Source organism: Trypanosoma cruzi, genomic scaffold, assembly GCF_000209065.1.
Source record: "Trypanosoma cruzi strain CL Brener 1047053517071 genomic scaffold, whole genome shotgun sequence".
NCBI classification, from domain to species: Eukaryota; Euglenozoa; class Kinetoplastea; order Trypanosomatida; family Trypanosomatidae; genus Trypanosoma; species Trypanosoma cruzi.
In genome coordinates this window covers 21588-42015 of record NW_001849513.1, presented here as the reverse complement: position 1 = coordinate 42015, position 20428 = coordinate 21588, and the positions used below count along the sequence as shown (strand labels likewise).

General features: G+C 51.0%; 8 protein-coding genes across 8 annotated transcripts, besides 28 other annotated features; all 8 read right to left on the bottom strand.

Moving 5' to 3' along the window:
- Window positions 1-9084: part of a sequence feature (areas merged during assembly that could not be assigned to a particular haplotype. This can correspond to areas where the two haplotypes were merged or to regions with more than two copies in the genome that were merged during assembly.) that runs on past the window's edge.
- On the bottom strand, window positions 130-720 carry Tc00.1047053508827.70 (40S ribosomal protein S17, putative; the record flags this gene model as incomplete). The annotated part of the gene is made up of 1 exon (XM_809649.1): window positions 130-720. The coding sequence occupies one exon, from the start codon at window positions 718-720 to the stop codon at window positions 130-132; it is 591 nt and encodes a 196-aa protein (XP_814742.1).
- Tc00.1047053508827.60 (hypothetical protein, conserved) lies at window positions 1011-4385 on the bottom strand (the record flags this gene model as incomplete). The annotated part of the gene is made up of 1 exon (XM_809648.1): window positions 1011-4385. The coding sequence occupies one exon, from the start codon at window positions 4383-4385 to the stop codon at window positions 1011-1013; it is 3375 nt and encodes a 1124-aa protein (XP_814741.1).
- Window positions 4713-4733: a microsatellite.
- Window positions 4886-6856, bottom strand: Tc00.1047053508827.50 (PIF1 helicase-like protein, putative; the record flags this gene model as incomplete). The annotated part of the gene is made up of 1 exon (XM_809647.1): window positions 4886-6856. The coding sequence occupies one exon, from the start codon at window positions 6854-6856 to the stop codon at window positions 4886-4888; it is 1971 nt and encodes a 656-aa protein (XP_814740.1).
- Window positions 7301-7420: a sequence feature (T-rich).
- Window positions 7441-9078, bottom strand: Tc00.1047053508827.44 (hypothetical protein, conserved; the record flags this gene model as incomplete). Its single annotated transcript, XM_809655.1, has 1 exon — window positions 7441-9078. One exon carries the CDS (start codon window positions 9076-9078, stop codon window positions 7441-7443), a length of 1638 nt encoding a protein of 545 aa, XP_814748.1.
- Window positions 9085-9110: a sequence feature (areas merged during assembly that could not be assigned to a particular haplotype. This can correspond to areas where the two haplotypes were merged or to regions with more than two copies in the genome that were merged during assembly.).
- Window positions 9111-14401: a sequence feature (areas merged during assembly that could not be assigned to a particular haplotype. This can correspond to areas where the two haplotypes were merged or to regions with more than two copies in the genome that were merged during assembly.).
- Window positions 9336-9369: a sequence feature (AT_rich).
- Window positions 9611-9648: a microsatellite.
- Window positions 9798-9845: a sequence feature (A-rich).
- Window positions 10115-10154: a sequence feature (AT_rich).
- Window positions 10175-10197: a microsatellite.
- Window positions 10227-10249: a microsatellite.
- Window positions 10346-10397: a microsatellite.
- Tc00.1047053508827.40 (acyl-CoA dehydrogenase, putative) lies at window positions 10458-12332 on the bottom strand (the record flags this gene model as incomplete). The annotated part of the gene is made up of 1 exon (XM_809646.1): window positions 10458-12332. One exon carries the CDS (start codon window positions 12330-12332, stop codon window positions 10458-10460), a length of 1875 nt encoding a protein of 624 aa, XP_814739.1.
- Window positions 12342-12420: a sequence feature (GA-rich).
- Window positions 12623-12646: a microsatellite.
- Window positions 13190-13227: a sequence feature (T-rich).
- Window positions 13374-13411: a microsatellite.
- Window positions 13489-13525: a sequence feature (GA-rich).
- Window positions 13942-13997: a sequence feature (T-rich).
- Window positions 14402-14458: a sequence feature (areas merged during assembly that could not be assigned to a particular haplotype. This can correspond to areas where the two haplotypes were merged or to regions with more than two copies in the genome that were merged during assembly.).
- Window positions 14459-15950: a sequence feature (areas merged during assembly that could not be assigned to a particular haplotype. This can correspond to areas where the two haplotypes were merged or to regions with more than two copies in the genome that were merged during assembly.).
- Window positions 14692-14723: a microsatellite.
- Window positions 14909-14929: a microsatellite.
- On the bottom strand, window positions 14990-16363 carry Tc00.1047053508827.30 (eukaryotic translation initiation factor, putative; the record flags this gene model as incomplete). Its single annotated transcript, XM_809645.1, has 1 exon — window positions 14990-16363. The coding sequence occupies one exon, from the start codon at window positions 16361-16363 to the stop codon at window positions 14990-14992; it is 1374 nt and encodes a 457-aa protein (XP_814738.1).
- Window positions 15951-15979: a sequence feature (areas merged during assembly that could not be assigned to a particular haplotype. This can correspond to areas where the two haplotypes were merged or to regions with more than two copies in the genome that were merged during assembly.).
- Window positions 15980-18995: a sequence feature (areas merged during assembly that could not be assigned to a particular haplotype. This can correspond to areas where the two haplotypes were merged or to regions with more than two copies in the genome that were merged during assembly.).
- Window positions 16831-16860: a microsatellite.
- Window positions 17105-18814, bottom strand: Tc00.1047053508827.20 (hypothetical protein, conserved; the record flags this gene model as incomplete). Its single annotated transcript, XM_809644.1, has 1 exon — window positions 17105-18814. The coding sequence occupies one exon, from the start codon at window positions 18812-18814 to the stop codon at window positions 17105-17107; it is 1710 nt and encodes a 569-aa protein (XP_814737.1).
- Window positions 18996-19363: a sequence feature (areas merged during assembly that could not be assigned to a particular haplotype. This can correspond to areas where the two haplotypes were merged or to regions with more than two copies in the genome that were merged during assembly.).
- Window positions 19153-19203: a sequence feature (A-rich).
- Window positions 19364-20428: a sequence feature (areas merged during assembly that could not be assigned to a particular haplotype. This can correspond to areas where the two haplotypes were merged or to regions with more than two copies in the genome that were merged during assembly.).
- On the bottom strand, window positions 19743-20428 carry Tc00.1047053508827.10 (membrane-bound acid phosphatase, putative; the record flags this gene model as incomplete). Its single annotated transcript, XM_809643.1, has 1 exon — window positions 19743-20428. A coding segment is annotated over one exon (686 nt), but the record flags the coding sequence as incomplete, so codon positions are not given.

The following is a 20428-nucleotide window of genomic DNA, read 5'->3' as shown; positions in this document are numbered from 1 at the left end:
ACAAATAAATAAATAAAAAGAAAAAGAAGAAAGAAGTAGTCCCCTGGCCAGTGGCACTCAAAAGGGAAAAAGACATCCGGTCCAGTTTCAAAAAGAACTTCACACGCACGCATCGATGGCCTCAGGCACTCACTTGCGGGCAGGCGCGCGGCGGCCACCCTTCTTGGTGACAGGAGCCACGACGGTGGTGAGCGCCACGTGGCGAGGCACGCCCGTCTCCATGCGCTTCAGCATGCTGAAGGTCTGCTTGTCCACGTGCACGCCGTCCTGGATGGCCTGGTCAACATGCGACACCTCCGGCACGTAGTCCATGCGGCGCTCGCGCTCCTCCTCCTGCAGCTTCAGCGAGATGCCACGGACGGGGCCGCGGGCCAGGCGCTTCATGATGTGTGTCGTATACCCGGCAATCTTGTTCTTCAGCTTTTTGGAGCGGGCGATGGTGACGTCCATGACAACGCGTTTGTTCTGGTAGAAGTCCTTGTTCAGCTTCGAGAAATACTTCTCCACCAGCTGCTTCGACGCGCGCTTCACCGTCTTCGTGCGGATCTTGCCCATGCTTGCAGTGTTCGATTGGACTCTTTCCTCTCTCTTTGAAAAAAACCCAAAAGTAAAAAAAAAAAGAAAGGAACGGCAGCCAAAAGTACAACCCAACCAATGAAAGCAAATGAACGCCGTGCAACTAGCAAAAAAAAGAGCACATGTATGATGTTGCATGCACATCGTACATGGAGGACACTTTGCGGTGAATGAGAAAGCACATGATGCCTGAGAAATGGTAAAAGACTCTCAAACATAGAGTGCTTCACAGGCCAACATTCAAGAAAAAAAAAAAACACCACACCGTTCAAAAATACACGCACACACATACGTATACCCATCATAACAGCCATACAAAAAAAAAAAAGAATGTACAGTCCACACACCTCTCTTCTGAAAAGGGCGTATACACAATGGCACGTTATGTGTCTTTCCGTTTGTCGGTCTGTGCTCCACCTTTGTGCATACATGCGTCAAGCTCGCAGCAAGGCCGCGTATAAATCCCGTGCGGCCTGACGCTTCGCTCCGCGTCCCATGTCGCGCAGAAGAGAGTCCCGCAGCGCGGCAATCACTTGCTGGGTGTGTTTGTGAGGACGCGTCCGCAGGACTCTCAGAACATCCTTGACTCCAACAGCATCCAGCGTGTCAAACGCCTCGACCCGCACAGCGGCGTCATCATCGTTAAGTGCCATCACAACCGTGCGAATGACTCTTCCCCCACATGCACGCAAACCAAAGGTTGCAGCTGCACGCAATGCCACAAGAGGGGCCTGAATAGCCGTTTGAGAGGCGTATAATTCACCGTGCGCCCCGCCATAGAGACAAATGGAGTAAAACAACGCTTTATTGACAGAAAGAGGGAGAGGAATCGACTCGACAAGTCCCTTCAACACCTGAAAGGCTTCATTCAACGTCTCACTACGGTAGTAACTAGCCGCCTCTTCATCCCGGCACGGAGTTGGTGTCTTGCCGTTAAGATTAATGCTCACCGCCTCTGCGAGCGCATAAGCACATTCAAGCGCAAGTTCTTCCTCCATCTGAGCAGATGTGATGGCCGCAGCAAGTCGGTGGACCAACTCCTCCTGCAACCGGCGTGCGTCCTCGTGAATGCCGAGCGAAACCGTCAAAAAGTCAACTTTTCCCAGCGCACGAGCACAAACCATGCGTGTGGAGATTGGGAGCGCCGCCGCCGCATGATGCCGACTGCCATTTTTCTTCTTCTGCCAATCACCACTGGTCCTACTGCCACTTTTACCATCGCCCGGAGCGATTTGGTCTAGCAGCACCCTCACGCCCCGTAGGCCCAGGCGAGTGAGAGCCCATGCGACAGTCTCGTGATTCATCGCAGCATCACTCAAAGCATCGGTGAGCGCACGGGCGACAACCCCCGGATTATTCACCACAGCCCCAACCTCGCCCAGCCCAATGCAAGCAGCGTGACGCAGACGACACGACGACGAGTCCAAATTATGCAGTAGCACAACGCAAGCGGTATCTATCACAGCGGGTGGTGTACCTTCATTCCGCAAAAGGCGCCCCAGTGCAACAAGACCTGCAACAAGAACGGCCTTCTCCCCCTCTACGGCAGCATCGCCCTCTCGCTCAAAGCGTGTCACGCATTTGATGACATAATCAAGGACAGGAAACGCAGCGTGTGTCGTTGCAAAATCCGGAAGCGAAGCTATAGATACAAGTGTCTGCTCCACAACACCCAGTGTTGTTTTTCGGTTGTAGAGAACGTTCATGAGAACCTCCTCAACTGCAAATACTTCCTCTTTTCGACCGGCATAATGCGGATCGTACGAAAATGGAAGCACACGGGCCGAAAAATGTGACACATCTTCCAGCTCAAGCGCACATCGCCGTAGTGTTTCCTGTACATCATCCGATAAACCCTGCAAACGGCATGCTTCAGGCGCATCACGGGCAAAATCCCTTAGTACAAGTGGAAGAGTTTCATAAATACCCGTTGCTCGCCTAAAATTCCTTGAAACGGTGAACTGAAGTAATTTATTGCGCACTAACTCCGCGCTCAAGATGACATGTGTGGGTCGATACGGCGGTGGACATTGCAATGACGTCTCCCGACGCCGCTCTCCATCGTTTCCCACCTCAACGTATCCTACAAGAACCGGTGGCTGATAGAACACAATCGTGCCATTCAGCCCGGGTGCACCAACACAGTAAACATCCGTGTGGCCAAGAGCAGGGTACGCTAGCGTGCCGATGCCGTAGACTGCAGCCGTGTGAACTCCTTGATCCATTTGCTCACAACGTGCCAAACGACAAAGCGCATGCAGGCCCTCATCGCCGCCCACAGCCCGTATCGCAAGTGCCACAAGTCTGGGACACCCAAGGGACTTTGTAAGCATATCCAGAAGCAGTGAAAGGACACCTGCGGCAAGGCCTCCCAATCCAATCAGAGCACAAAGAATATGCGACATTCTCGAATTGGCATCACTCGCGTCCTGCTCGTTCGATTCATTTTGTTCCAGTAACTCTAAAAGAAGCAAAGGAAGGATGACATGACGGATGGCATCAGGACTGTTCACAAGAGCCGTAAGCGCAAACCAATCCCGACACCACATCGCAGACCCATTGCAGCAACCTTCCATCCCACGCAGTTTCTCTTGCATCTCTGCTGAACCCATAACGAGTAACTCCTGGATAAATAAGGGAAGCGGTGGAATTACAGTTTCCTCCTGCAGAGAATCAAATTCGAGATTCCGACTGAGATTATATGAGACGTCTTTGTCGGGATTCTCAATACAAGCGATGGGTGAGAGAGTGGCATTCAACGGTGTCGTGTCCAGTCGCCTCTGGGCGTCAACAGTACGACACCTTTGTTGTTGTTGAGTTTCGGCCTTTATTTTCTCGTGGCGTTGCCTGCGCTGGCGTAGGAGTGACTTGGTGTATTCACTCACGGCGGAATAAGTCAGCAAATCCTTCCTCCCCCTCGGGGGGCTGTAGACCAGCGGAACGGCTCTGGGGGAATATTCCTCTCCTTCTTTTGCATGAGGAACATCGTTACGTGTTTCCTCCTCATCCGCGCAAGACTTTTCATGACTGTCATAAATCCGCTGCCCCGCCTCCCTCCCCGGTGTGCCACGTGTACAAATGCCGAATGATAGAGGTGATTCATCAAAAAAAACGTCCTCTTCTCCATCGATGCCCCGTGATGGCGACAGTAACCGCGACGAGATCTTCTTGGAACACCTGCCTGAAGGACGAAAGGCAACGCCTGCCCTGTGATACGGATCTTGTTGCGTTAGCTTATGAACGTCATCGTGGTCGGGCGTCACTGCCTTCTCACCGGCCTGCCTCCGCCTCGCCACAATTTCTTGCAGCACACGCTGCAGCGCCTGCGCTCTTCCATCCATGGAAGGATGGGGCGAAAGCCTCCTCCCCGATGTTACAGACTCCGTCGTGTCATAGCTGTACTCTTCTACGAGCCGTCTCTCCCTTTCTCCGTTGCCCACCATTGGCGAATCGACAGATTGATGTGACATCCTCTCCTGCAGGCTCGGCAGATCCTTCACATATGCCTCAGTGCACTGCGGTGCGTGTGTTGTGTTCTCCCTGCTGCCGTCGCCACTCGATTTGGCGGCAGTGGTGATGATGGGAGATGATTCCAGTCGAGGCCCCTTCCCAGCAGCGCAGCAATCCGTCAGCGTGGTGGGCGCGCCAGCAGTTTTCCCGTTGCCCCGCCCGGTGTCCGACAAATTGCTGCCCGCCTCGGTCTCCGTCTCGGTGTCGGGCGGCAGCGGGTCAAGCACGTCCTGCTGGCGCAGCAGCTCAAGCTGCCGAAGGACAGCGTATGCCCGTGAGAGACCCGCCAGTTGCACCATTTCTCCCTCCCTCACAAAAAATAAAAATATGAAAGCAAAAAGGCGGCATGAGTGAGATGAGACACAACACCCAACGCAAAGAGTATGCGGCCACACAAAAAGGGCGCATCACCGCAAAGACACTCAACACACACACACACACACCAAAAAAAGAAAAGAAAAAAAAACAAGTAAACTTCTGTTAAAAACAAAGGCAACTGGAGTCCCCACACACCCACGCACTTGACCATCAAAGAAAATAAAAAAACAACAACGGACTGATGGTGGTGGTGGTGGTGGCGCACGCAGGCACGGCTGTGAAAAAAAGAACAAAAGCCGGAAAAAAATAATAAATAAATAAATAAATAACAACCATTGGCAATCCTCTTGTTTTCATCAACACCTCCCTCGCCCCTCGTGTAAACAATAAACGGAGAATCCCCAATAGGAGTAGAAAAAAGCAGAAAGAAAGGGACGGAAAGAATTTAAAAAAGAAAAAAAAAACCAGCACGATCACTGTCTCACTCACTCAAACCCATGAGACGCGGACGCAGTCGATCCACCCAAGAGGCCCGAGTGCAGCCATCCGGTGGCAACAAATTTGTGATGACTGAAGCATCTCTTAGTTTCTCTGAAAACTCCAACGCACTCCGCTTCACTATTACCATGTCGCCCTTAATGTTTTTTACTATAAGCTGGTCCAGAGTCCGCACACGTGAGCAGGCCACATAAACAAGATGGGGACACTCAAAAAAGTGCTTGCAGTCCAGTACAACAGTCCCTTGCAGGGTAAGTCCTTGTACCTTGTGTACTGTAAAACCGTATCCCAACTGCATTGGCAACAAGTAAAGTTCGTGACCATAAAAAAAGGTTGCAGGTGTACCTCCCACCATGAGAGAAAGTGGAGGGACCTGCACAACCTCACCATCCAACAGACGGACAATCGGAAGCTTTGGAAACATGTTTTTCTCAAGCAGTCGTCCATACATTGTCCTCACTGGCGTCTCATGGCGACGGGGAAACAAGTCCGGGTTGGGTACGGCAAAGGCCTCAACTACGCCCACGCTACCGTTTGAAACAGTCCGCGAAAGATTGCGGTTGATCATAACGCGACACCCCAACTTCAGCCGCAAAGGCATGAGGTGTTCGGCGTTTGGCTGGCTGGCGACATCGGCGAGCATCATAGAAACGCTGATCGGGACAAACCCCTGCGGGTCCTCCTCATATATCCGTCGGAGCGTTGCTTTGAGGCGTTTTGCGGTGGCCTCCAAAATTGTTTTCCAACGGTCCGCTGATATTTCATGGACGTCACGCATGTTGCCGGAACGAGACGTGTTACCACCCGTGTTGCTGCAGCTGTTGTAGTCTTTGGCATTGCCGCCAACACCATTGGCTCTCGCTGCCACAATGTCATCAGGGTTGCGGAGACGAATGAGCATGCCGTTTTTATCCGATCGAGTTGGCATGACCACAACATTGTGGTCCACAACATCCACCGCAGCGACTCTCTTCACCTCCTCTGTCAGCACCTGCACAATCTCATCACGGCTCACGGGCTGCTTCTTCCTGGCAAACTCAATCAGGCCAGGGGGGGTAAATTTTCCAACGAGCTGCAATGGACCCCGCTGAGGCGTAAACGTCATTTCCTCACTCCGTAGCTCGGCCAACTTTTCTTCATTTAATAACTGTGCTTCACGACGTCTTGGAAATATGTACGTGACGTTGTCCATGTCCTCCGGCACGTGCCGGTCAAGCAACTCAAAAGACTTTTGGTCAAACTTCCCAACACGCAGCTGCGCCAACAACTTGTGCAGCGGATCGCTCTTTGCCTGACGCATTTGCGTCACCAGACGCACCGCGATGAGATGACGAAAGGCATCACTCTGGTAACACGGACCACTAAACGTGCTGTCAGAGGATGCAAGCTGTAAAAAGTCCCCGCAGGCAATGACTTGAAGACCGCCAAACGGGAGTGGCTGGAGACGGGCCATTCGTGCCTCCAACTCAAAGGCGTCAAAGAGTTCCGCGTCCAATAAAGAGACCTCATCAATAATCACAACATCCACCGCGCGAAATGCGTTGGCGTCCCACCTCTTCTTGGAGTGTTCCCCCGCAACGACCGGCACCCCAAAGGCCAGGTGAAACGTGCACCCACCAAGCTGCACCGATGCAACCCCCGTTGTTGCTGTCATGGCCACGCGCAGCCCCATTTCTGTCAAGCGGCGGTGCATAGCTTTGAGAAGCACGGTTTTTCCCGTCCCAGCACCCCCACCAACAAACATGTTGTATCCACGCAGAGCACAACGAATGGCGTTTTCCTGATCGGGTGTCATTTCCATCGCTGAAAGCTGAGGATCGTGCATGGTGTCCAGCTTGGGTGGCAAGTACGCACTTGTGAGCTCACTGTACAGCCGCTGCACCTCCTCCACCACGGCGTCGGCGGCGTCTTCTCGGGTCAACAGCGCAGCCAAATTCTTCCTCCATCCAACCATTGAACTCTGAAAAGGCTTCACCGCTGCAGCACCCGCTGCATGCCACTTCTTTGCGTCCCATGTAAGACGAAAAGGATTCACCGCACTCCGCAAAAATCCCACACGCAACAACTCCTTCGCCACGCGGCTACTCGACGAGGTCAAGCGACCCGTAAAAGGATTGATGAACGCTTCCTCTCCTTCGGGCGACACGACATGTGATCGATGCGGCAGTAATGCCGGTTCATTCCTCTGGGAGCTCTGTTTCGCGGGTTTTTTGCCGTCGGAGACATCCGCTGTGAAAAGCGCTGGCAACACTGCGCAGCTTCTTCGTGCGATCAGTGTGTTTGTCGCGGCCTGAAGACTGGCCGCCGCAAAGGCACTCGCACCACGACGCATTAATTCAAGAGGGCTCACCCGCACACGACTCCTTGTCATTGTGCACGTACAAATAAGAAATCGGCCAAAGAAGAAAAAAAAAAAAAAAGTTAAGTAAAAGCAGCATAAAAAGTCAGCAACAACAACAAAAACAACGAAAATAATAAATAAATAAAATAAATACAAGAAACAAAACCAAAAATAAAATATATTAGATAATTCTAGCTTCATGACACGGATGCAGTTTCCCCACCATTCAAAAGAACAGCACAAAGATCACGAGCAAATTGAATACTCCGCTTCCCATACTTTCTCTGTAGTATCTCTAGGCTACTCTCCTCCACTTTATTGGACTGAATAAGACACACGCAACTGGCCACTGCACCATACACAGACATATTTGGAAAGGCAACGGCAAGACAATCGTATCGCTCAGGAATACACAAGCTGATTTCCTCAAGCAGTGTTGACAGGGGCACACCGGTCTCTTTGACCTCACAAAGGCGCAGAAACCACCCACAGTGACCCTTGTCTTTCTGATCCGCCGCATTGCTTTCTTCTCTCGTACGCTTTCGCTCCTTCATGGCATGTTTTTTGTCCTCCAATGACAAAAAGTCACGGAAAATGCGCATGCTAAAAAGATCCTCAAACTCAATACAAAACACAATGTGCGCACTAAGAATATTCCCGCTGCCCCGTGGCTGGTGATGCGTCGCAAAACTACGAATCCAGTTGACATCCGCGGCACAGAAGTCATTCATACTTGCCATGTCAACTACATCCTCCACGGTGATTGTGTCATCCTCGTCATTGTCCTTATCAATCTCCTCCGGCTCTCGCATTGCCGGTGCTGCCTCCATTTCCATCTCCTGGAAGTTTCGCTTCCGATCTCTCTTGAAGGAAGGATGGACCAGTTCCTCCTTCACCCCGTCCAGCTCCACCAGCTTCCATATGGTCTGCGTGGCACACTGGGCGCAGTAGCCGTTGCACTCCCACTTCTGAACATCATAGTCAACATGTGCGCGTGTTCCACAACGAAGGCAAACCTCTTCATAAATCTTTCCTTTACGGTTATCTGGAGGAACGCCGTGAAGAGCCTCGTTGCCACCGTGCGTGGCCACAGATGGAACAGAACCAACATCGCCACTGGCTTGCTCCACAGCCGATGGGAGTAGCAGTCTCCCATCGCCACCACGACGCAAAATTTCTTCCACGCTTTCTCCCGCCTCTATTGCAAGAAGTTCTTCTTGCGAGTAGCCCAATTCCACCGCCCTGCGATACTCATCGGTTGCTCTGTCCAAGCGGCGGACCATGTTTGCCGTCGCCTCGTCCGCAAATGCCCCAATCGAACCGACCGCCGCGTCTGGGTCTTGCACGAACCGACGCAGATGAAATTTGGACTGTTTGCTTCCGGCATTCTGCTTAATTGTCTCAATGTTATCGGGACGTGCGTCCGGCATTCTGTAGTGAAGAGCATCTTTCTTCAGCACTAGCTGCCGCGTGGCCCCCGACCCACGGGACTGGTGGCTGAGGTTATACTTTTCTGCCAGGCTGTGAAGCTCGCGGCGGTCGTTCGCTGCCAAATCATTCGGCAACTCCAACACCGTCTTCGTGGGGTCCGCAACAAACATTTCAATCTTGCGGCACCACGTGTCAAAAAAGTGACTTCTGTTGGTTTTCGCCTCGGAAGGAACGTGTGGCCGCGGCCGAGAAAAAGACGGCTGCGTCTCTGCGTCCTGCAACTGCAGCTCACCGCCCTCTGAAGGCGTCTCTTGTAGCGTCACTACCGGGACGCGACGCGCCATCGCCTGCTTCGCCTTCTGCAGCGCCTCCAACATCTCCTCACGCGATCCCGCAGCTGACATCTCTAAACGTGTCCCACAGACCTTGTGTGAGTGTGTGTGACTTTTCTTTTCTTTTCTTTCTGAGCACAAAGAACAGACTTCTAAACAACAAAAAAAAAGCCCCTGCGCTCCTCTTTTTCTTCTTCTCTCACTGTGTGGTGGAGGGGCATTTGCAAATAGGCGGCGGCGCAAGAAAACACAATTAGAAGGCAGAAGCATCACCTGCACAAAAAATCTCAACCGCGTTTGTAACGGAACCGCCACGGACAGACAGACGGTAAAAATATATATAAATAAAAAATAAAATAAAAAGTTGTGTGCGCTTTCTTCGTCCCCCCTCCCCTCCTCAATGCAGACGGAAGTATATGCATGGAAATATGCCTACCGCCGCATGTAAATAATTCCCCTCCCTTCCCACAAACAGACACGCCAGTCGTTCCTTAACGTCATTGCTCGCTGCAAAAGTAACGCAACGAAACAACAGTCGCAATGGGCTAAGCACCGTCAAAAACTTTCATTTTCAGGCATACACAAGCACACACAGACAGACACAAGAAAAAGAGAGAGAGAGAGAGAGAGAGAGACGGAGAGTCTAATCGACGTCACGGAGGAGTCAGTCGGTAACTGCCATTATACAGCGGCACACATGTAGATAACAATAAAGAGCAGGCCCTACCCACACAGAGAAACAAACAAAGCCGTATATCTGTATAGATGCATTCGTCTCATCTCCCATACTCTTTTTTCTTTTTTTTCCCCTTTTTTTCCCTTCTCCTTTTTTTTTCTTTACGGTTTTATTTGATTTGCGCTTTACATCGCACAGCACCCCCGCCTCCTCCATGCGCGCATGCATGTGTGGTCTGTGTGTGCATGCATCATCCCCCATCCAGCCACAGACACCCTCTCAAAAAAAAAAAAAAAAACCACGCGTCCGATCTTCAAGAGGTAAAGAACGCATGCCCCCTCGTTTTTCTCCTCGCAACCTAGGGACCGCGAAGAAAAGAGAAACACCGACTGAAACGGACGGACGCAAGCACACGAAGAAACAAATTTCGGCAAATTAAAAAAAAAAAAAATTGGAAATATAAATAAATAAACAGGAGTCATTGCGCTCGCAAATAATAATAATAATAATAATAAAGAAAAAAAAACTCCGTTTTTGTCGGCGTTTGTTGTTGTTGTTGTTGTTGTTCTTTCTCATTCCGTTTTGGCTTCGCATATTTTCTTTTTCTTGCGAGGAGGGCGTATTTTGCGCACCTCCCAGGCATTCCATTTTATTTTTTCTTTCTGCATGCACATATACGTGCATATATATATATGCATACATGCATACATGTATGTTGTTTGCTTTTATATCGGGTGGGTCGTTGTGGGCGTGCAATGAAAGGAGTGCCGCCCTTTTACGCGAGGTCCCACGCTGCCTCGTTGCTCCTCACAATTTCGGAGCCGGCCTGTAAGATGTGAAAGTGTGCATCCGCCCGTGGAAGGATATTTTGAAACACAAAATGGCAGAGGTCCACTTTGCATTGGTAGAACCCATCTGGATCTTGGCCGGCGGCAACTTTCTTCTCCGCGGCGATTGCCATTCGCAGCCAGTAGTAGCCCAGCACCAGGTAGCCTGTGCACATCAGCAGGTCCTCCGAGGCGGTACCCACGGAGTCAATGTCGCTCATGGCCCCCATCTTCACCTTCGTGATGGCCAACCTCCACTGTTTCTGCAACGTCCACAGACGCCGAGAGCTTTTGCCAACGACACCACGAGAGAAGAAGTGAGAACGCACAAGTGCATTCACTTTGGCGCCGAATCGAGCGACTTCATCCGTCCTGGATTTCAAAACCTTGCGGCCAATGAAGTCAAGAGATTGAATACCCGTCGTGCCTTCGTACAGCGTAGAAATACGCGCGTCGCGAAGAATCTGCTCCATGCCGTTACCCTTAATGTATCCATGTCCGCCCCATACCTGCAGGCAGCGTGAGGAAGCCTCCAAGCCCCACTCTGTCAGGCATCCCTTGGCGATGGGTGTGTAAAAGCCAATCTCGTGCTCCAGTGCATCCCGCAGTGATGCATCCTTTGCTTCACCCTGAATGTCAAGCAGACGACCCATATCCGTTAAAAAGGCCCGACCACCTTCGGCGACAGCCTTTGCAAAAAGGATGTTCTGGCGGACATTTGGATGCCACACAAGGGGATCATTAGGCCTATCCGGGCACTTCGTCCCGCTGAGGGAACGCTGGGATCCACGTTCGCGCGCGTATTTGAGAGCATTCTGAAACGCAAGCTCGGCGTGGCAAACACCTTCCAGGGATGTTCCAACGCGAGCTGTATTCATAAAAGTAAACATTTGCTTCATCCCCTCATTAGGCGCTCCGATGAGATATCCCACCGAGTTTTCAAAGCTTAACTGGGCTGTGGCACTCCCTTTGATTCCCATTTTAGACTCTAAACCTACGCATTTGACATTTTTATTCGTCTCCAGTGATCCGTCCGGCTTCACTACATGACGTGGTACCAAGAAAAGTGAAATTCCTTTTGTTGTGGGCACAGAATCGGGCAGCCTTGCCAAGACAATATGAACAATATTCTCTGTCATGTCATGGTCACCCGCGGAAATAAATATCTTTGTGCCATTTAGCTTATAGCTACCATCCGCACACGGTTCCGCTTTCGTCTTCACTTGCGCCAAATCCGTCCCGCACTGTGGCTCTGTGAGGCACATGGTACCTGTCCACTCACCACTGACAAGTTTGGTGAGGTACACTTCATTCTGTTCCTTGCTTCCCCACGCCAAAAGCGTATTTGCCGCACCCATACTTAAACCAGGATACATGGCAAAAGACCAGTTGGCCGTCGCCATTAACTCTCTTAAGATAAATCCAACGGACCCTGGCAAGCCCTGTCCACCATATTCCTCCGGAAGTGACATCCCAACCCAACCACCATTCTTGTAGGATGCATACGCCTCTTTAAAGCCTTTGGGTGTTTTTACCGTTCCATCCTTTAGCAAATGACATCCCTCATCATCAGAGGAGGTGTAAAGCGGGAGAAGTGTGCGGGTGGCTAATTTTGAGGCCTCTTCAAGAAGACTCTCAAAAAGTTCTTTGTTGACATCAGAACGACCCATTTTTTCGTAGTGCGGGTACATTTCAAACACATCCTCCATAAGGAACTGGACATCCCTTACGCGTGGGGTGTAGTGTAGACTGCGCATGGACGCGGCGAGGCAAACCCCATTCATCACTCCCTTTGTGGTAACAGAAACACCACGACGAAACATGTTTTCACGTTCCTTTCTTCTTCCTCTCCTTTTTTCCTTGATGTTGTTTTCGCTCTCTTTTTTTCTTTCTATTCGCTTTTTATTTCTTGTGTGATTTCCCCACACTTCCGTTTTCCTTCTGTTGATTGACAAAATATCGCTGGCGAACTGAAATGGCGGGACCAACGAAGAGAGAGGGAAGAAAAAAAAAAAAAAAAAATACAAATGCCGGCATCCCCCAACATCATCGTCAGGACCACAAAATTCCTTAAGAAGACACCCACACTTCTTTTACGGAGGGCCACCCTCCTCACACACACACACACACACACACAGGCAGGTGCTCTTTTATTGCTTTTATTTCTGATGCTTTTTTGTTTTGTTTTTCGTTCGTGCCTGATTCCTCCTCTTCTCCCCTCCCTGCTTTCTTTTGGGAAGGAGGAGGAGTTGTTGAGGGGAAGGGAGGGCGTCTGGTGTGCCGTCTTTGCAGCACGGAGCGATGTCTTTTTTCGTTCCCTCCAATCAACTCTCTCCCTCGCAAGCCTCCATAAATAAAGTGCACGACTGCCTTAATTTCTTTTCGCCTTCCTTCTTCTTCTTCTTTTCGTTCCTCTTTCAGTGGAAGTGTGTGATGTTTGTTTTCCGTCCCCGGCTCAGTGCGCATCCCCCACGCCGGGCCCATTCTTTTGCCGCTGCGGCCCCCACACCGTAAGGCAGAAAACGTCAGGGGGGGGTGGGCGGGGGGGGGCCGTGTTTCCCGCATGTCCCCTTCATTTCCTTCCGCACAATTCCAAACACGCCGCCTCACCACCACCACCACCCCTCACCTTTTTTGTTGTTGTTTGTTGTTTTTAAATGCGCGTCATACAAATAAATTTAAAAAAATGTTAAAAAAAACACAAAAAAAAAAAAAAAATTTTATTATTATTAGCCCTCCTCCCCTCTTCCCTCTCACTTTGCACGGGCGGGTCTGCGTGATCCTCGGCGCGCCGTCACTCTCTCTTATCTTCCGCGGGTGCGTGGTGGAAGAAGTTATTTCGGTCCGCATGTTTGGTAAGGGGGAAAAAAAAAAGAAAAAAAAAAACAAAAACAAAAACAAAGGGGGGCGGGAAAGAGGCGTTGCATCCGCCGCGGCCCGGTAAGAAGGCCGGTGGTTATGACCGGCACTCCCCCTCAATCCCTCTCTCTCTCTTTTTCTTTATTTCTCTCTCTCTGGCGGCCACGCCGTCTCCCTGCGGCCCACCGCCCCTTTTTTTATTGCTGCCTCGTGTTATCGTTACATCGCACCTCTTCTCCGCCTTATTTTTTTTTTTTTTTTCATCGTTCATTTCTTCACAGCCGCCAGGCCCTCCCCCCTCCTCAAAAATAAGTAGCACAGACACACACACACAAAGAGAGAGAGAGAGACACGCATGGACGCCTACTGTAAATGCGCCTCCCAGTCATCACCTGTCCTTTTAATTTCTGTTATTTTCCTCCCCCTCACGTCTCTTCTTTCCGTCGCCTCCTGCCATTGCGCGCACACGACGTGAACCGTCTTTCCCCGCGCCTCTGTTCCCAACATGACAGAACAGCGCCACACGCAGCGACAAAAAAGGACAAACGTAAGAAGTCCAAAAGAAAGCAGTGGAAAAAAAAAAAAAAAAAAGTGGCAACAGAAGGAATAATAAAAAAAAAAAAAAAAAAGCGCAAAAACCTCCTGCCATACGAAGTCTGGCAATAAACATCCCTCCAGTGCGGCAAAAATAAACAGCGACGTTGCATGACGGGTGGCAATCTGTCAGCATGCATACATGAGGAAAGAACTAATGTGAAATCTCCTCCATTACTATGGCCAGCAGCTTACAGTGAAAAAAAAGAAAAATAATGGATAAAACTGCTAGACGCACCAAGCCACCCACAAGCCAGAAATAATAATAATAAAGAAGTAGAAAACCTAAAAAAAAAAAAAAAAAATCCCACACAGGCATACTGTAATTACATGAGGCCACGCTCTATCTCCGAAAATAAAGTAAAACAGTATCACAACCACCATCGTGCTTCCTCCGCAATGTGTGTGTTCTGTTTTTCCTTCTGGCCGAAAGTGATCGACATTCATCCTTCTCTCCTCGTCTCTCCCCCTTTTTTTTCACGGTCCTCCTTCCTTCCCCTCCTCCATGCACAAGTAGACAAACAACAACAACAACAACCAGTTACGCTTCCGCCCCACTGGCAAACCACACGCACACACGCACATAATCAAAGCAGGGAGGAGCGAAGTGAGTGCGAGAGATAGAAGGATAGAGGGGCAATAAAAAAACAAAAGGAGGAAAAAAACTTCATGGTATCAAGTGAGAAGATATCTGAAATGCCGCTGTGGCATTTATTTAATTATTACTTCTTTTTGTTTTGTTTTTGTTTTTATTTTTATTTCCTCCAAGAGATCCCTCCTCACCCTCCTCCCCATCTTTACTACTTTTTTCTTCTTTTTTCTTTCTTTAAAAGAGGAGTAAATATAATTTTTTCTTTCCTTCTCTCTTAATGCTGCTTTTGCTCCCACCACCACCACCGCAGGCGTTGAGGGAAAAAGAAATGCAGCGCCCTTTTTTTTCTTTTATTTTTGTTTTGTTTTGTTTTGTCATTTCCTCTTCTTCTTCTTGTCGTTGTTTTTTCGCTCCACCTCGTTGCGTGCCCCCCCCTTACAGTGTGAAGTCCGGCGTTATTCGCGTGGGTTTCCCCTTCATTCTCCCTGCCAAACTACCCGCCCCACCCACCTGGGTCTGCTGGTGGGAGAAATACTCCAACTTCTGGAGCGGCTTTGCGCCAATGATCTTCTCTAGCAGGTTCCTCAGGCTGCCTGCCAGAGCCTTGAGCTTCCGCTGGTCGGAGCTCGCCGTCCATATCTGAACCGTTGTGGGTTTGTTTTGTCGCACCTTCAGCATGATGCCGTTGAGGTTTGTCGTGCTCTCCGCAAGCGTCTCCCCGCAGCACGCCATAAGCATCGTCATAAAGGCGTCATCCATCGTCTGCTTGCTGTTTTGTCCCGGCTTGTCGCGGTCAAAAATGACAATTGTGATCGTGCCGCCGTTTTTATTCCGGGCGTGCTCCCAGTTGGGTTTGATGTCCCGACGAAACCAATGGTACGTAAAAGCCGGCAACAAAGCCGACGGAGGTGGTAAATAACGCCACAGACGCCAGAAGCACTCAACATCCCCCACCAAATGAACAAGAACGGGATCGTAAGCTAGTGGCGCCCCAAACGGGGTCGGGTGATCATCGGCGTGCAGTGCCCATACTGTGTTAAACCGTATCGCTTCCGCCGGAGGAGGCTTGGCAACAACACTTACCTCAAACACACTCGGCAAGACGGAGCCGCTAAAGTCGTTCTCCACTGCCTCACCTAAAGCACCAGTTTGCTGCAACGCATTGCTACTAGTTTCATCAGCCGCAGAAGTGGAACCAAAAGAATCCTCCTGTCGGGCTGAATCAATTCGATTAGAAACTCCAAGTGTCTGCGCCTTTTGCGCCAAAGGTGACTGGTCTGGTTTTGGTTCCTGCTCTTCCCGCGGCTGTTTCTCTTCATTTGGCTGCTCTTCCTCCTGCTGTTGCTCCGGGTGTGGCGATGGTGTCCGCGTCGTCTTCTTGGGGTCTGGATTGGGGGATCCCGATGTTTTCGGAGGCGAAGAAAATTTTGCTACCACCTTCGGGTTCGCCGGCGTGTACGGCGGTGCGCTTGGCGAAAAACTCTTCGGGCCTGGCAGCCCACTACCCACCGCTGTGTTTGGATCCGCGTACTGCGGCACCGTCGGCGGAGCGAGGGCCGGCGGTGGAATTGACACAGGAGGTTGTAAAAACGATGTTGGTGGCGGTGTCGCCATGGGAAAGAGAGAGCCTTTCGGAACAAAGGCGGGGGCCGTTGCGCGCAACTTTGTTGTTGTTGCTGGCGGTGGTGATATTTGTGGCGGTTGTTTTTGCTGCTGCTGCTGCGGGGGATTTCGACCCATCATATGGATGGCATTGGAATCCATTGCACACTTCTTCCGTGGGACAAACTCTTGCGCCGCCGGGTTCATGTGTCTTCGCCTGCCCTGATGTGCTGCCGCTGCTGTCTTCTCCACTAGCCGCCTGGTCTTCCCTCTCCTTCACGACTCGCGTCCTCCGGTGCCTTCTCCCAGCGAGGTCGATGCCTGACACGGTCACGCCCCAGTCCGAACACGCTACTGCGGGCAAACACACACACACAGAAACAGAGAGAGAGAAAAGGCGAAAGGCTCCTGTTATGACGCTCTCTGCCCTTCTTCCAGACACGGTGAAAAAAACAAAAAAAAGTAATCGAATGCGGCGACGCGATGCTGCGTGCGGACCTCGTGCAAAGTGCGTGCGCTGATAAGTGGGCGGAGGCGACTTCAAGGGTTCGATAGAGAGCCACCAAGACAAGCAAGATGTGCTCCAAACAAACACAAGCGAAGAAACAAAGGCGGAAGAGGCGTGAGAGCTCTCCGCACGACGACAAAAAAAAAAACTGCAAATAACCAAAGACAAAAAAAAAAAAAAAAGAAAGAAAGAGAAAGAGGGTGAAGGGTGCAGAGTCCTCATGCGGTGCATCATGACGGCAGGAAGCAGCAGTCAGAGAGTAAAAGCAAACAGCCAAAAAAAAAAAAAAAACCGGCAAGTAACAATCATTTATTTTCGATTCACCCTCCTCGTGCAGTTATTTCTTTGTTTTTTTTTTTTTTCCTCCTCTTGTTTCTGTGGAAATGTATACGTCGCCCCCTTCCTCGGCCATTCCGCAGCGCACATGCGCACAGAGTCAATCACATGTCCATTACAACACCGTCAATGACAACCGGCGCGTCTTTGGGCCGACGGAATCGCTGGAATGCACGCGAAAGACGCAAAATATCGCCCTGCACCTCATCGCCAAAAGCTGCCAGGTCCAATTCTCCAGTCTGCAGCCGCTGCAAGCACGATCGCGCCTTCACAAGAAACCTCTCCCCCGCCTCACGTAATGACTCGTCAAGTTCGCCCACTTCACAGCAACGCACCAACTGCTCCACCACCGCAACCACCACCGCCTCTTCAAGTTCCTCGTCCTCCTCCTCCTCGTCGTCGTCTTCTTGATCAAAATAATCATCTTCGAGGGTGTCGTGGCCAATGTCGACCTCCCCAGTCACAACATCCTCACCAACACCGGAGACCTGCAGCTCGTGTTCATCCACCGTCAGTCGATAGCCACCGACAGCAATCGCGCGCGCCAACCCGTCGCCATCAAACACGGGCCGCGGCTCGGCAACAACGACATTACCACTGGCCGCCCCGCACTGACCTGCATCCTCCACGCTACTGCGGTCTTCATTATCGCCATCGTCGCGAAATCGCTTTCGGGCGTATGCGAGTCGTTTGGTCTCCTCTGCATGCAGGTGACGTCGCAATGGCACCTCCTTGTTGCCAAAACTACTAATACACTCTCGAAGCGGCAGCGCATCCACCACCTTCACACGGCCCTGAACTGCAAATGACACATTTTCCCCCGCTGTATCTTCCGTGAACAGAAGTGGCTGCTGCTCTGTATCTCCGGGTGACTGTAAAGCAGCATGCGGATGATGCTGCGCCGCCAATTCGGCCTCAAGCCGCATCTCTCGAAGATCATTAGGCAGAAGGTTCAGCGTCAATACCTCCGTGAATTTCGCCACGCCAACGCCTCTCGTCTTCTCAGAATTGTCTACATCGCCCTCCTCATCGCTGCTGTAGAGAAAGACGAGTTTGCTGCGCCGAGGCAGTGATTCATGCCTCTGCTCGTGTGGCGCCTGCAGCTGCGGCAGCGGGGGACCGTTACCGCCCATTATGTCGTGGAGAATATCGCCCGCCTCCATATCGAGAAGTGACACTTCCCAGTCGCCCCCACAACAAACAAACAGAAAAAAGAGTGAAAAACGCGGGCAAGCAAAAAAAAAAAAAAAGGTGGAGGAAAAAACAGCATACATGGATGAGAGGGCACAAAGGCCAAAGGGCATTTCAACAAAAACCAAAACCAAACCCGATGCTCCGTTCAGCGTGGCAGCAAAAGACGACTTCACAGAAGTCGCATGACTCCAAATACAACAATAATGATAAAAGAAATGGGACGAAAAGAAGAAATGGAGCCAAAGAATGTACAAATGGCATGAGTGGTGAGTCACACCGTCTTCAAGGAGACATCCACACGCACCAAAGACGTGTACGGCCATGTCGTTACCTCCTTTTTGCTCCCACTTCAAACATTTGCTCTCTTTTCCGCTTTTTTCTCTTCTTCCGTCGCCCCATTTTTTCCGCCGCGCCAAAGCCACCCTTTCCCATCGCTTCCTTCCCCAATCCCAATCACCCCCTTTCTTTCCTTTCTCTCCAGAACAATAAAAAACAAAAACAAAAAAAGAATGCCTTTTCGTTTTTGTTTGTTTGTTTTTTCGGCGACTGTCGGCGTTGATGCGGTTTTCCCAAGCGGGCTTTTCTCCTTCGTGCATTCCGCTCTCCCTGCACCATGCCATCTTTTATTCCTTCTTAATCTCAGGGTCTCTCCGCAGCTCAAAGCACACACGTGGCACACACCAACAAACGCATAAAAACAAATCCACGCGAAGAAAGTGAAAAAGAAAAAAACGAGCTTCTTTTGACTTGAATTGTTCTGCAATCGATGAATCATTCGGGGCACTCATCATCCCTCCTCCCATTTCGTTACTTGATTCCATCATGCTCTGAAATTCCATAGTTTTCCCTTCGTTTTTTTTTTTTTCAGGCAACCAAAATGTCACCTCACCAGATATTCCAACAACACGTCCGTGCTGTCGCGCAGGCCCTCCCGTCGGCCGAATTCACCTCGTCTGGTTTTTTGTTGTTGTTGTTGATATTTCTTTTCTTTTCGTTTTTTTTTTTTTTTCAAATAAATTCGATAGCCCACAGTGCGGAAATAAGTGCCCCTCAGAACCCATTGGTGCCACAACTCCGTCCCAGAAACTTGAAATTGCTTTAGGCGCTAGTCGATGCCGTCACCGATGCCCCCACAACAGCCATGACCCCATGATAAAAACATTGCATGCAGTTGGTTTCCCACAACTATACGGGGGGTCATCCACCGTGGCAGCACGTTGAATTAGACGGCATCACCAGAGGATCCATTCACATCACATTCCCAAAACAACATGGTGGTGTCATGTGTCCGCACCTCAGCAACGTCGTAAACATCCCCCGCCACCTACCAAAGCACAAGTCCATCATTTTCTCCTCCTCGACATCATCTCGTTTTACTCGAAAAGCACCTTGATAAACCGATTGCACACGAATAACACACCACAAAAAGAAGCTAGCAGTAACAATACTCCCTTCGCGTCGGCACGCCCTCGCTCCCCCTCCAAAACGCCGCCATTGACCAACTCACTGCTCACTCTCTCCGGCGTTGGCGCATCTCTCTCATCGCCTTCACTGTCGTGGAACAGCAGAGACTTCCACGTCACCGGGGCAGTCCCCATGCATTTCACTGGCACCCTTCGTCAGGCATAGCATTGGACACAAATGCATCAAAAACAATGAGAGCAGGAAGCCAAGAACCACGGCCGCAATGCCCACAGCAACCCCGGCACCATTCGAGATCACGTCGCTCAAAACCACCCGGGGTTTGCACGAGTCGTCCCTCACATCGTAGACTTGACCTCCGGGACACGCCTGCGCCGGGCACATGGCACGATAGCGGGCGCACTCCGGCGAGGGGGCGGCGCCCTCCACGCTGCACCCAAACTTCTTTCTTGTCTCCTCGTCAAGGTAGCAGGCAGCCCCGGCAGCGCTCGTGCCGCTGCTGGACTCAACAAACCGGGCAAAGTCGTCGAAGGGGCAAATGACGCCGTCCGCCGTGGTGGCATCCGTCGGCACGTCGGCCGCGCTGAGACAACGGAACGGAAAGAAGGCGGCAGCCGGTGCACCATTCGCCGCAGCTGCGTACCGCAGTCGCACAAAATAGGCGTTCGTCGCGTCATCGCGCAGAAGGTCCACCAGAAACGTCTCGCCCAGTGGCGTCGCGTCGCTCGGATCGTGCCCAAGCGCCGTTTGGATGGGAACCCGGTGGGCGTACTGCATCATCATCTTCGTGTTGCGGTTGGCGTCACCCTCAG